This window comes from Carya illinoinensis, chromosome 5 (assembly GCF_018687715.1).
Source record: "Carya illinoinensis cultivar Pawnee chromosome 5, C.illinoinensisPawnee_v1, whole genome shotgun sequence".
Taxonomy (NCBI): domain Eukaryota; kingdom Viridiplantae; phylum Streptophyta; class Magnoliopsida; order Fagales; family Juglandaceae; genus Carya; species Carya illinoinensis.
Genome location: NC_056756.1, coordinates 36,977,547 through 36,995,679, shown reverse-complemented (window position 1 = coordinate 36,995,679; position 18,133 = coordinate 36,977,547). Strand labels below are relative to the sequence as shown.

Below are 18,133 nucleotides of genomic sequence, written 5' to 3'. Positions count from 1 at the left end.
TGCCTATCAAGCCATACTGCTTGAGAAACACACGAAGGACATCCATCCCACCAGACACTTACATCTTCAACATTCCTTGCAAATCTTGCTAAACCATGCACAGCATTGTTTCCCTGCCTACATACATGCACAATTGAAACTTCCTAGAAGTAAGTTCTAAGTCTTCATATCTCATCTATTACATAGGCAAAATCAGATAAACATTCAGAAGAGGAATTTAAGGCATTCACTAATACCAAACAATCAGACTCCATCATCATCTTGGAGATACCCCACTGCATCACGAACTGAAGTCCCTGCAACATTGCTGTAGCTTTTATAAATTCTGAGTTTGATACAGCGTGCTCAATCTTGCTGCAAGCCACTAGAACATTGCCCTCATGGTCTCTTAAAACCAGACCAATTCCAGCTTTATCAATCTCACCAAAGGTGGCACCACCCACATTCATTTTCAAGATGCCCTCCGGAGGAGGTTTCTAGTTTAGGACCCTTGGAGTTTCTCAACTGCTGCTCTCAAGAATCTGAACTTGTTTAAACTCAGATTGCATAGACAGGGCTATGTAGAAATAACAGAAGAAAACTGAAGAGAGATGTTATCATAAATAAATTTATTTCTTCTATACCAAAGGCCCCAAGCTATTGCTATAAATTTCAAGACCTCTTCCTCATTGCCTCTATCCTTTACTTCAAGCATAATCTCCCCAAAAGATTTCCCAAGGCCTATCTCCCCCAACAAAGGTTGAAACTAGACACATAATGAGTAGATAGTACTACAATAAAATAAGGCATGTGCTGCATCCTCTCTACATTGGTGAAAATACAAACAAACATCATTCTCCAAAATTTTTTTCCTCATAAGATTTTGATATGTAGGTAGGATATCCAAAAAAGCTTTCCATACAAAGATCTTCATCTTTAAATGAATTTTCAGTTTCCACAAACACTTCCAAAAGGGGGCAAGTAGTTGAACCCGATACCCTTCCCCTTCATTTAGAGCAGATACCTTTTGAAGTTTTTTATACCCACTACGAATTGAGTAGTACCCACTTTTTTTAGCTAACCAATACCAGGAATCTTCTTCAGTGGGAGCCACATTAATCCTTAAAATCTGAGATACAATTCTTGGATTGAAGAGAACTCTTAATGCATCAACATTCCACCAACCCGAAACACTGTCTATTAAATTCTGAACTTTTAGATTCTCCTGAGGATGACCAACCGTTTCACCTAGTAAAACTAATGGCTGAATTCCAGGAATCCAATGGTCTTTAAACACATTTGTTTCCACCCCATTTCCCAGTCTCCTGACACATCCAGATTTCAACAGAGGCAAGACATTGTGGATGCCTTTCCATACATATGATGAATTAAAACCAATCTTAGCTTCAAACAGAGAGCTCTTTGGAAAATACCGAGTTTTGAAAATATTGTATAAAAGAGAATCACAATTAGTGAGTAACCGCCAGCCCTGTTTAGCTAAAAGGGCCATATTAAAGTCATACAAGTTTTTGAAACCCAGACCCCCTCTATATTTGGATACACTCAATTTCTGCCACCCCACCCAATGTATTTTCCTCTCCTGAGATTGATTACCCCACCAAAATCTGGTCATCATCATTTCCATCTTATGACATAAGGTTTTAGGGAATAAGAAACAACTCATTGCATATGTCAGGATTGACATAGCTACTGCTTTTAACAGAATTTCCTTACCCCCTTGAGATAGCAAATTACCTTTCCACATCTAAATTTTCTGCCATAGTCTTTGGTTTATACCATTGAAGGCTCTTTGTTTAGATTTCCCAACCATGGGCGGCAGGCCCAAATACTTCTCGAATTGCTGAGTATTACTTCCACCCCACATTGCCATAATATTTGCTTTCACGTCCTCTTGCACATTTATACTAAAAATCATCAAAGTCTTCTCTTTATTAATGCATTGCCTTGAAGCTTTCTCATACATATCCAACAGAGATAGAATATTAGCGTTAGTAGAGACATCAGCTTGGCAAAAAACCACACTATCATCAGCAAATAATAGGTGATTCACTCGAGGAGCCCTTCTACAAATTCTCACCCCTTCCACCATTCTTGCACTAGCATTTCTTTTCAATAAGCTAATCAAACCTTCAGTACACAGAAAAAATAGGTAAGGGGATAAGGGATCCCCTTGCCTAATGCCTCTTAATGGACAAACAGGGCCTTTTGGGCTGCCATTCACAAGAACAGAAAAAGAGACTGTTGACACACAATGCATAACCAGCTCAATCCACTTTTGGGCAAAACCAAGAGTATTCATCATCCCCCTCAAGAAACCTCACTCTACTCTATCATACGCTTTACTCATGTCTAATTTGAGGGACATGTAACCTTTTCGACCCACTCTTCTATTACGGAGATAATGTAATATCTCATATGCAACTAGAAAATTATCCGTAATTTGTCTCCCGGGGACGAAAGCACACTAAGTATCAGAAATGATCATATGCAGAATTTTTTTAAGTTTATTTGCAATGACTTTTGATAATACCTTATAAAGGACATTACAAAGACTAATAGGTCTAAAATCAGCCACTCTAGAAGGATTATTTTTCTTAGGGATTAAAGTTAAGAAAGTATGGTTTAGCTCCCTAGGAAAAGCTTCTTGATTCAAGGCATTCAATACAAAATCAGTTACTGACTTTCCAATCTTACTCCAATATTTTTAAAAGAACACAGGAGACATACCATTAGGGCCTGGAGTCGTAGAAGGATGCATTTGTTGAATAGCATCCTCAACTTCTTCTGCCACATAAGGAAGTAGTAAATCTTCATTCATTTGAGGAGGGACCCTCCTCCCCACTTCTGAAAATAAGTCTAGAAAATCTGATTGTGAATCAGTAGAGAATAATCTCTAGAAAAATCCCACTATTAAGTCACCCATCTGATCTCCTCTTTTCCAATTACCACTATCGTCTTGCAATTGATGAATACAGTTCTTCCTTCTCCTAGCATTTGCTTTATGATGAAAGAACCTCGAGTTCCTATCCCCTTCTTTTAACCACAGCACTCTAGACCTTTGTTTCCACATAATTTTATCCATTTCCAAGCATTTATGGACCTCCTCCCTAGCCTCCTTGTGCAGAGAAATTTGTTGGAAATTTAGATCCATTTCTTCTATCCCTTTTAGTTTTTCTTTAGCTGAAGCCAATTCTTTTTGGACATTTCCAAAAGACCTTTTATTCCACTATGTCAACTCAACTCCGCATTTTGAAATTTTGGCCATAAGATGTTTACACTGATCCGTACCTTCTCCCTCACTCCAAATCCTCTCCACTATATTTGAATAGTCCTTGTTTCCTACCCACATTGCTTCGAATCTGAAAAGTCTCTTACCTCTTTGCATCATCAGCCCCCCATTTGTATCCAACCATATCGGAATATGATCAGAATATGCTGCCACTCCATGCTGAACGTGAACAAAAGGGAAAGCCTCACACCACTTCATATTACCCAAAAATTTATCCAACCTCTCACTTATAACATTTCCCTCCCTCCTATTACACCAAGTAAAAGGTCTCCCAGAAAAGCCTAAATTCCTAAGGCCCCTCTCATCTAAAACAGATTTAAAACCCTCCATCTGTCTCTCACTTCTATAAGTCCCCCCATTTTTTTTCGGGTTGGCTGAGGATTTCATTGAAATCTCCAAAGACCAACCATTGGCTAGTCACTCCCTGCCCCAAGGATTTGATCAAAGACCACACCTCCTCCCTCCTTTTTATTTGCAGATGTCCATAGACACCCGTAATTAAACCTCCCTCGCCCTCGAAAATAGAATTCTTAATTAAAGCATGAATATGATCCTTAGAATAATTAATGACATGTAAATCACAATCATCTTTTCATAACATAGCTAGGCCACCACTACATCCGATAGAGTCAACAACAAAATAGTTTTTAAAGCCAAGAGTATACTTACAGAAAACCTATTGAGAAGCCATCAAACGAGTTTCTTGCAAGAATACCACGTTGGGATCTTCCTTCGTAACCAAGTCACGAAGCGTTCGGACTCCCTGTGGGTTCCCAAGCCCACGGGATTCCAACTAAAAAACTTCATTGCCTCCGGCGGGGCTAATCCTCAACCACCACAAATAGCTCGGGATTAAAGGATCCAAACCCATGATGTTTCTTCCTAGTGACAGCTTTTTCTTCTACAACATTTTCCTCCTTTCTCTTTCGACCACTTAGTCGAAGTGCCATGGTTAGATTCTGTTTCTACTTGTTCTCCTGCTCCTTGTGTCTGTTTCCCATTTGAAGAGGCCGAGCTATAGAAAAGGCCTTCTTTGAAGTGGCCTTGGGCTTTGGATTAAACTGGTCTCTCAAGACCATTCCACTTGGACTGGAAAGCCCATAGGGCTGGGGGCCCAAATTCAAGTGTACACAGCCCAGATTCAAATCCAAACAGCCCACGATTGGAACCTCCACCAGAGCAGCTGAGTTCCCATCCGAGGCTATCGGAGCTGCCACCAAAGTAGGAGACACTCCGTCAGTCGGAGGAGCTTCATCATCATAAGCTGAGTCCATAATCACCACCGGGTTCATCTTCGTAGGAAGCTTTGAAGTTCTCCCCTCTTTCGAAACCTGCACAGCCGGCTGGATTGGCTCCGTTGTAGACTGAAAGGGCTTCGGGAGAGTCGGGTCCTCTGCATTCTTTGACTGTGACGCCGATGGATTTCCCAAATCCCCTGTTGATGAATTTCCACGCTGAGGTCTAGAATCCCATTTCCCTTCTCATCAATTAGAACCAAAAGTAGCCCTCATCCATTCTTCGTACTGTAACTGCTCTGAAGAAACATCCACCGGAGCTTTCTCGCATTCTTGCATTGTGTGGCCTAACACACCACAGAAATAGCATTGGTTCGGTAAACGTTCATATGAGAATTGGACCCAACAGGCATCACCTTCTCCAATTTTTAATCGTTTCCTCCTCTGAAGCGGTTGGGTTATATCCACCATTACCCTAACCCTCATGTATTCGCCCCATTCAACTTCCCATTTTTCTAAATCTAATTCAACAAACTCACCCAGTATGCTCCCCAACCTTTTGCCCACATAATAGTTTCGAGCCATTAATGGGAGGTCATGAATACGCACCCAAAATGCAGCATGTTTAATTTGCATTCAAGCTGAGTTGCATAGCGCCTTCAAAAGGTTTCAAGAGTATCAGCTATTTGTCAAAATGCCACGGACCGTCCCTTTCAACCTTGGATTTATCTCCCTAGTTTTCAAACTCAACCAGCGTGCAAACGGTATTCAAATCCCTAAATTTTATCTCGTAAATTGGTCTCCACACTTTCTTCATAGTAGCCTTGAACGCTTCATGATTATTGTGTTTTCTAGTGAGAAGACACATAATCAAATAGTGTTTTCCCCTATCAAGAACCTCTTCCACCATACTAGACTCCACCAACATTTCTTCATTCTTTTCCGTGAGGGACAACGAGGCATACAGCGAGTCCAACCCCTCAGCCATCTTTACTGCCTATAGACTACTTGTACGCCGACGAGGAAAAGAACCTCTACTCTAGGGCAGAGAGAGGTACCAAGTCTAAATTTTGACCTAACGTCCACAAATGATTTGTTAGTGTATCGGTATGGCCACAATTTACATAGTCTTAACAATAAAAGAAAGTTGTAATCATCATAATTGTGGGCTGCAACTCTAAACGTGGGCTGTTTAAACAAGTAGTTGGATTCATAATTAATCCTTAAGCCAAGGCTTCAAAATAAGATGAGGATGTCTTTCTTGGAGATTATTTGGCAATCTATATTGAGAAGGAAATTGCTTAAAGATGTAGCATGTATGCCATAATTGATGAATATGAAAGAGTGACGAGCTCAATTAGCATAATTGGTTATATTTTATTTTTTATATCAAACTTGTACTAAGAAAATATGCATTTTTTATTACATATATGGAGTTATGTCATACTTTTTATTAAAAAAAAAAAAAATTTACGTGTACCTTGGCTCTCTAAATTACATTTCTAGCTTCTTCCCTACCAAGTAGATCTTAGATGGGAGGGTGATCAACATCATGTTTATGTTAAATTGCGAAATTATATTTCTTATAAATTATTGTACTAAATAAGATGAAGATAATTGTAATTTTTATTTATTTTTTCAGATAATATATTTTTAATTTTAAGGAAATATAAAGATATCTTATGCATCACTTAGCATACATTGCTAGTACTAGGGCGAGCAAAAACATCTTGTACTAGAGCGAGCAAAGAGTGCTCACCAACTTGGGCAAGCACATGGAAAATATGCATGTCCGCCTAACCAAAGAGGGCTCTTTGCTTAATTCAACTAAGATCATTTCATAGCAGCGGAAGTTCAAAATGGATTTGAAAATTAATTTGAAATATTGACAAAAATATTATCGTAGAAAAAAAAAATAGATATAATATAACCTCATTCAACTCCTTCTTAAAAATCATCTCTTACTTTTTCCTCTTCTTTTTATCACCCAAAGTAAAATTAATATATAGTAAAAACTGTATTGTTGTATCTCATTCTTAGGTTTTTCGATTGTTTTCTCTCTAGTGTTTTGTTTTTTTTCTCCAGCATCCGCATTGCCCAACCCAGGAAATTTTTTCGTTCACCGGGGGAGGGGGGTTGGTGCTTCGGCTCCACCACCCATCTCCCCACCTCCCCTCCTCTTTGGCCACGACCTTTATTTCCATTTTTCTTTGTTTTTACCCTCTTCTTTTAGTTTATTTCTAGTCGCTTCGTCCAACTTTGCCGATTTACTGCTTTCCGGTGACCTAGGGTAGACACGCACCCCCTCTTCACCTTCTCCTGGTGCCGATCATCAAGCTGACAAAAGATATCCGCCCATTCAAGTGGCATGTTTGTCTCACGTGGGGAAACTTCGTGGTCTGCGGCATCGGATCTTTCAGATCCGACTAGTCTCCTCTCTCCAGATGTGGCGCGTGGTTTGCACACACTGCCACTGCTAGTAACGCCAGCTCGTCGGAGATTCGACATAGTTTTTGGTGCTACACTATGTTTCTGCTTTCCCTAACTAAGGATCGAGTGAAAGTGGATGTGATAGTTCCTTTCAACCAGTCCAGACCAACACGTTGCAGCACCACCTTCTGTACTGCTGCTTCCAGTTGCAGTTTTATAGTCTATTCATCAGACTATGTAAAGATCGTCACCAAGCGGTTTTCCCCTTGTGAGAATTGGATGAGAGCCATTTGTTTGGTTCCAATCACCTCCTTTATTTTTTCTTTTTGTGTTGTAATGTGTGTTGGCTTTAGAAAGATTGTAGGAGATTCCCACTTGATCGAACTTGTATCTTGTTTCCGTCAGTTTATCTATAAATGTTCTACTTTCTAAGAAGAAAAAAAAGCTCATTCTTTCTGGGACAACTACTCCACTATCTCATTAAGGCTTCTATCACGATCATATCTTGTTTTTGGATCATTCCTTTAATCATTATTCATAACTAGTGGCATCTGATATATTAATGGAAAGGGTAAATTCAACAACTCAATAACTAAGTGCAATACATCCAATAGTGGAGGTGGTCCTTTAAACATGAGAAAGAAAGTTGGATTCATAACTTGCTCTTTTATCACTAACAATTTATTATTATTTATAAATTATTCATTATTTTTTCATTTCTATTCAATATTTTTTAATTACTATTTACAGATCATCTAAAATCTCCTTAACATCTAAACGTAGCTAATGTATCCAAATTCAAAAAGGCTAATAATAAAAATTATTTTATTATTAATATTGTAGGCAAGATTTGAAACCAGAAGGAAATTTTGATCAAACACTTAGTGTGCTATGATATATATTAATTTAGGTATCTTTGCGTTTTTTTAAGAGGTTTAAATTTTAATATTTAATGCTACAAGCTACATTTATATATCGCTTTCATCTTATTATCATATAACTGATAATTTTTTTGTCAAAAAAAAAAAAAAAACTGATAAATTTTTTTTTATTAATTTTACCAAAAATTCAAATATTAATGGACACTGAAAATAGAATAAGAATGAAATTTCATTTATGAATTTGATGATCAACGCGAGTGGCCGCGTGTTATATAAACGGAGCAGAACTAACAAAAACTCAACGGATAAATCCAAAAATTAGTTCATCCTCGAGTTCCTAACTTCCTACAGATTCAACGCGTTTCAGGTTCTCTATTAAAAACTCCAAGAAGCCCCGTATAGAGAGATCTTACCCAAACTCCGATTCTTGGAGAATCGATTCCTCAGCTTATTCCGATTCCTCATTTAGAGAAAGATTCGTTTTTTTATTTTTATTTTTCCCGAGGAATCCAGAATCCGATAACACATCTCTCTCTTTTGTTTGTTTTTATCGCTTTCATGGACGATCTTTTTCAGCTCTTTCTAAGGTTTCAGTCAATTTAAGATTCTTCTTGAGAACAAACAGAAAATAAGTACTGGGTCGATTTTGCCCATTTTAGTTGTTATTATTTTGGTATTTATGGAGAAAAGTTTTGGTTCGGTGCAGGTTCATATTCTATGATCGGGTCCAGTTGATGATCTTCGAGAGCTTTGTTAGAGAGCTGATTCGTGGAGTTTCTTAGGAGGTTGATATTGTTGAAATGTGTATCTAAGTGATGATTTTGGAATCGCTTTTCCCTTTTTTGAAACTCTTTTCGGTTGTTGAGAAGATTTGGTATAATTATTAAGACCTAGAATTTGATTATCGCGTTCTTCTCTGAGAGTGATTTTGTTGTTGAATTGCTAAACTTTGTTTTACTAGGCGAGACAGCTTCGGAAAATCCATAGAAGAAAATAAGATTCTTTGTTTAATGCGTTTTGATTCTAGTTTTTTGCGAGAGCTTGGGACTCTTAGATAATAGTGTTTATGCTCTGTAATTTTCTGTTAGAAGTCATGATGAACTCAACTATCGATCTAAGTTGAGTACACATTTTTGTTTGTATCTTTTGTTTTTTTTTGGGCTTTATTAATGAAGAATCTTAGTCCTAAAGTTTAAAGAAACTAAGTTATAAGGTTCAATTTATTTCACTCGTTGCTTTTCTCATTAACCTTGATGGCTATAATCGCATTTGGTTAGAATCAGTTTTACCAAGCGTTGTTCTTTATGTTGAACTACATTTTCTTAAGAATCAAACAGAAGTGTATTATTAGCACATTTGATCGATTGATTTGTCACTCAAAAATTTCACATTTGCTTCAGGTTGATTGGCACTTCTTAGTGCACCGGTAATGCAATCAGTTGACAGGGACAAGAAGGAGAAGAAGAAGAATCTGAAGCGTTCAAGATTGTCTCTTTGCAATATGCCTTTGACTGACTCAAACGTTGCACCACCTCTTGACAGCTGTACTCTCTTCCCTCTTGAAGAGATTGTCCAATCCCCATTGCCTGGTTGCGGTGTGCCTTCTGCAATCAGTTTCAGTCCCGATGACAGTATAATAACTTTTTTGTTTAGTCCTGATCACACTTTGAATAGGAAGGTTTTTGCTTTCAATCTCAAGACTGGCAAACAAGAATTGTTGTTTAGTCCCCCGGATGGTGGACTGGATGAGAGTAATATATCACCAGAAGAGAAGTTGAGGAGGGAAAGACTGAGGGAGCGTGGGTTAGGCGTAACTCGGTACGAATGGGTGAAGATGGGATTAACAAAGAAAGCAATCATGGTGCCTTTGCCAGCTGGGGTTTGTTTTATTATCCCTTACACTAACAGTATAATGTATTATGCCACAATTGGATTATATGATAAGTTCCACTCTCCCCTTTTTGAATCATTGCCCTCTCCATTTGCTTTTTATATTTTTTCTTAGATAATATTATATGTCTGCAATGAGTTTGTTGTACCGTTGATATCACAAATTCAAGAGGATAAACCCTTTGGTTTCTTTCTCTTGTTTTAAGCTTGGTTTATAACAATGAAGTTGGAAATTAGATGGAGGTAAGAAATTGTGTTTTAAGTTCTTGTTCATTTTTTTGATTTCCTAAAGGCGATGTGTACTAGCATCTTAATTTTTGTACTTTTTTCAGAAAGAAAGAAGGGGGGGGGGGGGGGGGGGTTGAGGTTTCATGGACCCCATCATCTCATTACTTTGATGTGCTATAATGTTGTTGCTGCCACCAATTTTTTTTAAGTACAAATAAAGTAAATGGTGCTGCCACCAATATTGCCATTGCTGATACCATTTATAACGCAAATATCTCCTCTATCATGGCCTCCTTCAACACCTCTACCATGACCACCTTCGCTCTTGGAATTATATCCACCATTGCCTGAACGGTCTCTGCTATTATCCACTTTCTCGCCATCACCACCATCCCGATTCCTTTATTAGTTCCTATAATATAGAAATCTTCAGCTTTATGGCACCTTCAGCACTGGGGCTCTATTAGGATTTGTTACAAATTTGTGGATGGCAGATGGATTTGTTGTATGCATGTTAACCTGGATTTGCTTTTCTACGCATCTCACGACTTCATTTGATGGAGTTGGAACAAATCTGACACTCAGCTCAACCCACATTTCATACATTAGTTAAATGTGACAACATGGTCTGCCTATCAGGAATCCATTTTCTCTTCTAATTCTAATTATTTGTCCCATCAATGCAGTTAGTGCTTAATGATCATGTACCACCCAAGCTCACCTTTTTCATTATTATCTTGGCATTTTGTCTACAGATGTTCTAGTTGAACTCTTGCTAGTACCATGAGCTTGAAATAGTTTGGTTTACACTGATGATTTCTTCTTCTTGCTATGGACAGATTTATTTCCAGGATTTTTCTTCATCAAAACCAGAGCTTAAGATTCCAAGTGCAGCGTGTTCACCTATTGTTGATCCACATCTATCCCCGGATGGCACAATGGTTGCTTATGTGACGGATTGGGAATTGCATGTACTCAATCTCTTGCACAATGAATCGAAACAGTTGACTTATGGTGCCAACGGAAGTTCTTTGGTATGTAAAATGCTGACATGGATTCACACCTTGCCCTGTTTAGCTGGAGTCATGGCAGGTTCATTTTGTGTTCAATATCTATACCCTATATAGACAACATGATTATGATCGGGAACAAATGAATCATCTGTGAATTGGCCATGGCCCTGCCGTACCTTGTCTGTCCAAACTCATCAAAGAAATATGCTTCTCTTCGTTTGGTTTTTTTTTTTTTTTTTTTTTTTTTTATTGTTTGTTGGGGGGGGGGGGGGGGGGGGGGTTTAAATGGGAATGGGTTACTTTGTTACTTTAATGTGCCTGAAAGTATAATTTTGACATTTTATTTTCTCATTTTAAATTGTTTCAATTTTGTGGTTGTGATAATAAGGTGATTTGTAGGTTTTCAAACTACAACTTATCAGATTGGCAAAATGGTGCAGTGGTCTTTCTGGCTATTATATTAGTGATTTGTTTGCTTTACTCATAAGAGTATAACTTTTACTTTCCCTTGGAATTGTGTTCTATTTAACTTTTTCCTTCTTGCTTATGACACTATATCCTTGCGTATTGCAGACTCATGGCCTTGCTGAATATATAGCTCAGGTGAGAATTTCATTTGATCTTCTTTTGCATTTTATAATTTATAAAGCTAGGCAATTGTTTGGTTTCCTTCTAGTCAGTAGTTCCTGCTTCTGTGCGTTCAAGTGTCAAATATTTTGCTTTCAGAAGCCAAAAAAAAAAAAAAGTTTATTTGTTTGTATTGCTTATTTTTTGAAATAAAGTTGGAGATGTTCCTTATTGCAGGAGGAGATGGAACGGAAGAATGGGTACTGGTGGTCATTAGATAGCAAATTCATCGCATTTACCCAAGTCGATTCTGCAGAGATACCTCTTTTCAGAATAATGCACCAAGGTAAAAGCTCAGTTGGTTCAGAGGCACAGGAGGACCATGCTTATCCGTTTGCTGGAGCTTCAAATGTTAAAGTTCGCCTTGGGGTGGTGTCTGCTGCTGGTGGTCCTATTACTTGGATGGATCTTCTCTGTGGAGGAGCAGATCAGCCAAACAATGAGGAGGAATATTTGGCTAGAGTCCATTGGATGCATGGGAATATTCTCATAGCTCAGGTTTTGAACCGTTCGCACTCTAAACTAAAGATGCTTAAGTTTGATATCAAGAAAGGCCAAGGGGAAGTAATATTGATAGAAGAACAGGGTACATGGGTTAATTTACATGACTGCTTCACACCTCTGGACAAAGGAGTCACCAGATTTTCTGGGGGATTTATCTGGGCGAGTGAAAAAACCGGATTTAGACATATATACCTGCATGATGCAAATGGGACTTGCTTAGGACCTATAACTGAAGGGGACTGGATGGTTGAGCAAATTGCTGGTGTAAATGAGGCTGCAGGGCTTGTATATTTCACTGGGACATTAGATGGGCCTTTGGAATCTAACCTTTACTGTGCTAAACTATTCACAGATGGAATCAGACCCCTGGAGGCCCCAGTGAGATTGACTCAGAGCAAAGGAAAACATGTGGTTGTGCTTGATCATCATATGCGAACTTTTGTTGATATCCATGATTCTCTTGATTCTCCCCCTAGGGTTTCAATTTGCTCATTGGAAGATGGAAGCTTAATCATGCCTCTGTATGAGCAGCCATGTACCATTCCCAGATTTAAAGGGCTTCCACTTGAGCCTCCAGAGATAGTTAAAATACCAGCAAATGATGGAACTACATTGTATGGGGCTTTATATAAGCCTGATGTAACAAGATTTGGGCCTCCACCTTACAAAACCTTGGTCAGTGTGTATGGTGGTCCAAGTGTACAGCTTGTTTGTGATTCTTGGGCAAATACAGTTGACATGAGAGCGCAGTATCTACGAAGCCAAGGCATCCTTGTCTGGAAGGTCTGTATTTTCTGCATAAATATACGATTGCTTACCTGATTTTCATTTATTAAATTTCTAAAAGGTACAAGCTAATGGAGTTTGTTGACCTTAAAAGGGATAGAATGGCAAAAAAAGAAACATGTAGCTGGTCTCAATTAGTTGTAAGGAATTTATAGAGCCTCCATCTGTTAATTTTGATCTAGTTGACCAGAGTAGAGTTGAACTTCTGATCTAACTCTCGCTAGACTTAACATACTCTGATTATTCAACGCTGTAAAACTAAGCATGCATATGATCATTTTCTAGTTAAGAGACATGACTGAACTACGACCAGAATTTTTGGTCACGCTCTTTGTTAGCTAGGGTTCATGGTAACTTGCTAGACATGGTAGCTACATCTACATACAAAATGCAGAGGCAGACCAAGGAGAATGAATTTTCATCTAACTAGGTATTTTTGTTCCTAGTTTTTTCCCTGTCCAAAACTGGATGTGTTACTTAAATATTGTAAATCTAACCCACTTATAAAAAAATACTCCAAATTCAACCCCTTTTCTGGTCAAGTCCGGAATCCCGATCCTCCACATGTTTTGAGGTGTCAAACATAAGTTTGGAGTGGATAGTGGATACTCCACTCGTTTTGTTGAACATATCGATAAAAGCTATCTCCTGCCTGCTTCTTGAGCAGGTCTTATCCAACATCATGCTACTTATTTTGAAAAACTGATAGGCGTAAGGCTCATAAGTTTTTATATTTTCTTACCATTTGTACAGATGGACAATAGAGGAACTGCTAGACGTGGACTTAATTTTGAAGGCTTTTTAAAATACAAGGCTGGTCAGATTGATGCTGATGATCAGCTGACTGGAGCTGAATGGCTTATTAAACGAGGGCTTGCTCAAGTTGGCCATATTGGGTTGTATGGGTGGAGTTATGGTGGATATCTTTCTGCTATGACCTTGGCCAGGTTTCCTGATGTCTTCTGTTGTGCTGTGTCTGGTGCCCCTGTAACAGCCTGGGATGGGTACGATACATTTTACACTGAGAAATACATGGGATTGCCTTCTGAGAATCCATCAGGTTATGAGAACGGCTGTGTAATGCACCATGTGCACAAGATGAAAGGGAGGTTATTACTTGTGCATGGCATGATTGATGAAAATGTACACTTCAGGCACACTGCGAGGCTAGTGAATGCACTTGTGATGGCGGGAAAGCCTTATGAATTATTAATTTTTCCAGATGAACGCCACATGCCTCGCCGGCATCGGGATCGAGTTTATATGGAAGAGAGGATTTGGGACTTCATAGAGAGGAGTCTGTGAAGTAACAAGGGGTTGCTTTTTCTCTTCGTTAAAGTTATTTTCTTTTACTTTCCAAGGGAGATCTGTGTTTCAATTCCTTTTTATTATCTCTGTAAAATATGGAAGACCCGTATGTGGCAGCTTTCAGCCTTTTGTAATAAGCCGTTAAGTGGATTTTGTGTATCAAAAGCCCCACATTGTGGAAATATGCGGTAAGAGCCACTATCAAATGGTCATTTCAATATAAACATGCGCACTAATATGAGCACTAATCTAATGTAATTAGTCAAAAAATAGATTTTATTGAAAACAATGCTAATTTAAATTTTGAATATGAATGAATCAGTATTGATACGCAGATTAATACGTAATTTTGTTTGTACTTAGCAAAACTCTTCACATTTAAGGTGCTTTCTTTACACCTAGAAATGTGAATACGAAGAGTGGATAAGGTTAATCATGCATGATTTCAAAATCATTTTTTAAAAAATGGTATTTGCCTCTCTACATGGGTATTCACAAACCGATAGTTGAGAGCTTGTATTATGGACTTTGAGAATAGTTGGATTGATAACTTCTCGTTAGTGTAATTTGCCTATAATAATAGTGACAAGAATTGGGATGTCATGAGGTTTTATATGGGAGATTTAGGAGATTTAGATGTCTACTATGTTGGGATGAAGTTAGAGAAAAATTTTGAGACCCTAAATTGTAGAAATGATGTGAGAAAATTGAGTTAATTTGAAGGAGATTGTAAACAGCTTAAAGCAAACAAAAGAGTTACGTGAATAAATGAAGAAAAATTTTGGAGTTTGAGATCAGAGATAAAGTATTTTTGCGAGTCGCACCAATGAAGGGCGTTAGGAGATTTGAAAAAAATGGCAAATTGAGTTCTCGTTATATAGGATCATTTGAGATTTTAGTAAAAGTTGGTCTAGTTACATATTGACTTGCACTACCACCTGCCATATCCAGGATATATAACGTCTTTCATATTTCTATGCTTAGGAAATACATACTCAAACCCTTTTACATATTAGATTATGAGCCATTGCAACTTAAGAGAAATTTGTTGTACGAGGAAATCTCAATTTGAATTGTAGATTGCAAAGACCAAATGGTACGTTGTGAAGCCCCCAAATTCTGTTTAAAATTTGACAGAGCTTAAAGCGTAGGGATATGTAACACAAGGTCACATACCCTTATTTATAATAGTTAAAGATGTAGTGCACCTAACATGCATTTAATAGTATTCGTAGTGAATAATTTTTTTTAGTAATACAAAATATACTAGATGTTAAATCCCAAAACATAATCATATACCATTCATATCCATAAACTCAAAAGTCACATCACTAATCTAAATCAGTTTGTGAAGAGCATAACAGTACTGAAGTTTTAATCCTCATTATAGATAAATGTAAAAATAATCTGAGTGTCAAACTGCTCACGCAGCTTAGCTATAAGCTTCCCAAAATAACATTCGAAAACTGAAGAATTTACTTTGTGAGCTTACCAAGGCTCATCTTTGGCCTATTTGACATCGTTTAGTCTGGTATGTGTTGTTCCTCCATTGCTTGACATATCATCTACCATTCTGAAAGAAATGATAGTTGAGATTACCACGATGAGTTTTATAAAATCTCAACAAGTAAAACTTATAAGCTGCCAACAATATAAATAAGCATGCATGGCTGTAAATATGACATACATGCTTGATGGACATGAACTTGCTTATGCTTGACATGAGTTGAAAATAACCTGATTTGACATGGAAAGATCATGACTTGAGATGAGCATTGCCTGCTTGCTTGTGTAAACTGAATTCATGCATTCTGACTGAGAATATGAGTACTCAAGGAGCTCGCACTCCTTCACATTGAGTACTCTTTATATTATGACAGATTTTACTCTTTCATTATAGTACCTAGCAGCAGGTATGCCTTCATCACAATACTAGACAAATCATATACTCCTTGATTGTAATACAATTTACATTGATAAATGTTTTATGCTTGACTCAAAAGTATTTAATGACATATTCTTATGCTTCATGACATGATTGTGAAATGTGATAGGTATTCATAATTGATACTTATAATAACATGGCATGGCATAACGTTATAACCAAAACAATCATACAACTTAAAATAACTTGGCATGACATAACATTGTGATCATAACAATCATATATTTAACCTAACATGGCATGTAACAAATAAATATATGATATATAACATGACATTCATGGCATGTGACAGATAATTATGTATGATAATAAGTAACATGGCATGACATATTATAGACAATTATAATAAGCAAAATAAATATGAATATAAAGTTCTTACCACCACACATACATAAAAATAATGAGACTAAGTTAGAAGCTAATTTATAGAAGTGTAGCGTAACGTTAAGCAAAACATAAATGGGCATACGAAACTCAAGAGGCAAAACTGTCCAGATTTGCTTTCTAGCTCTCTCTTGGTTTTGCTATATAGAAATGGATGAAAAAAGCAAAGTGTGAGGAAGCAAATGAGGGTGGCATAGGGTATAGGAAGGGACTGACATTGGTGGGTGAGTGAGGGCCAATTGAGGTGAGATGGAGGGGTCTTTTGGTTGCTTGTTTGACTTGCTTAAAGGGGACTATTTGGTGCTGAAAGTGAGGTGGTATGATATCCATGGTATGGCATTGCAAGGAGGAGGAAGCTTGCTCAAGAAGCTTGGGGTAATGGGTGGTTTCGGTGGGACTAAAATGGGAGCTAATCAAATGATGTCTAGTTCAGGGTTCTATAAGGATTTCAATTAAGGTTTTGGTTCCCTTTCAAACTTTTCTTAATCAAATGTAATCATCAAGATATAATAAAGTGGTTAAGCATATAAGAGTGTGTAATTGAGTGGTTGATTGCTTGTGGAAGTGATTTAACCAAATAAGAATTCACTCAGTTACAATTGGGCCACTTTAGCTTTTGGAAACCAATTTAGGGTTTCGGTTTCCTCAAGGAGTTTTAGGGTTTCGATTGGCTTTCAATGGTTTAGGATTTCATTAGGGTTGACCAAAATAGTGTTTGGTTGGATGGAATAGTGATTGGTGTAAGATAGCATGATGACAAGCTTATATCACACTCCATCTCTTCACAATTTGTTCTCCTCTTGGCATGTGTCCTAGGGTTTCTAAGCGGATGGCTAGAATTATGCCATGTGTCAAACTGAAAAGTTTTCCAGTGATCCTAAGTGTATTTGGACATCGTAAATGGTGATTCAACAGCTGTTTGAATTAGTCACGTGGCACTCTCCTGAACGTTTATGTAAAGGCAAAAATTGGTTAGGATTAGACGACTAAATGATAAGGTTTATCTTATCATTATTTGATTAAATTTGGATGAATGATAAGGTTTATCTTATCATTATTTGATTAAATTTGGATGAATGTAAAATAAGTATTGATTTGTATCTAAACAATATTGAGTCTATTTAGAAGTTTTAGGTGTTGTTTAGATAAGTCTTTGAGGTTAAAATTGAGTTATGGAAGATTGGTATTTATCCAGAAGAAAGCTGAACAGAGTTTAGTCAATAACAGAAGATGTTATCGCGAAATGTTAGCAGTTCGTCGGAACACGTTTTCGCATTTGTTGCTAACCGTCAGCAGAGTCCTACTGTGACTAGAACTCTTTCCAGATTTTCTATTTAAAGGGATTTGGTTTTGTATCTTTTGAAGGACCTTAAGCCATGAATTTCATAGAGGATATTTTGAGCATTTATGAGAGAAAATTCACTTGAGAATTTTCATGGGGTTTTTCATATCTTCTTGAGTGTGATCATGCTTTAAGTGTGAAAGAACATCGATTGAATTTTAGCCTCTAGAGTTCTAAAAGGGAAGTCAACATTTGAAGATCGCCAGAGGTTCTGGCTGCTATTGCGGTAGAAGACAAATGGGTTATTTGTCTAGGTAAATAAGAGAGTCGA

The 18,133-nt window shown here is 37.6% G+C and overlaps 1 protein-coding gene across 2 annotated transcripts; it reads left to right on the top strand.

Annotated features, from left to right (window-relative positions):
• The first annotated feature begins 8,115 nt into the window (after positions 1 to 8,115).
• Positions 8,116 to 14,373, top strand: LOC122309931 (dipeptidyl aminopeptidase 4). 2 transcript variants are annotated; one of them, XM_043123735.1, is made up of 7 exons: positions 8,116 to 8,422; positions 8,542 to 8,620; positions 9,236 to 9,714; positions 10,793 to 10,987; positions 11,540 to 11,569; positions 11,771 to 12,880; positions 13,637 to 14,373. In XM_043123735.1, the coding sequence occupies exons 3-7, from the start codon at positions 9,265 to 9,267 to the stop codon at positions 14,186 to 14,188; spliced, it is 2,337 nt and encodes a 778-aa protein (XP_042979669.1). In that variant the 5' UTR covers positions 8,116 to 8,422; positions 8,542 to 8,620; positions 9,236 to 9,264; the 3' UTR covers positions 14,189 to 14,373. The 2 variants fall into 2 exon arrangements, with proteins under 2 accessions (XP_042979669.1, XP_042979670.1); XM_043123736.1 differs by having other exon boundaries at positions 8,130 to 8,202.
• The last annotated feature ends 3,760 nt before the right edge of the window (positions 14,374 to 18,133 follow it).

Excerpts from the sequence above, each read along its gene's own strand:
- LOC122309931 (XM_043123735.1), top strand. The coding sequence starts at position 9,265 with ATGCAATCAGTTGACAGGGACAAGAAGGAGAAGAAGAAGAATCTGAAG. Across the intron at positions 11,570-11,770 it reads TTGCTGAATATATAGCTCAG|GAGGAGATGGAACGGAAGAA; the intron begins GTGAGAATTTCA and ends TCCTTATTGCAG. Across the intron at positions 12,881-13,636 it reads AAGGCATCCTTGTCTGGAAG|ATGGACAATAGAGGAACTGC; the intron begins GTCTGTATTTTC and ends CCATTTGTACAG.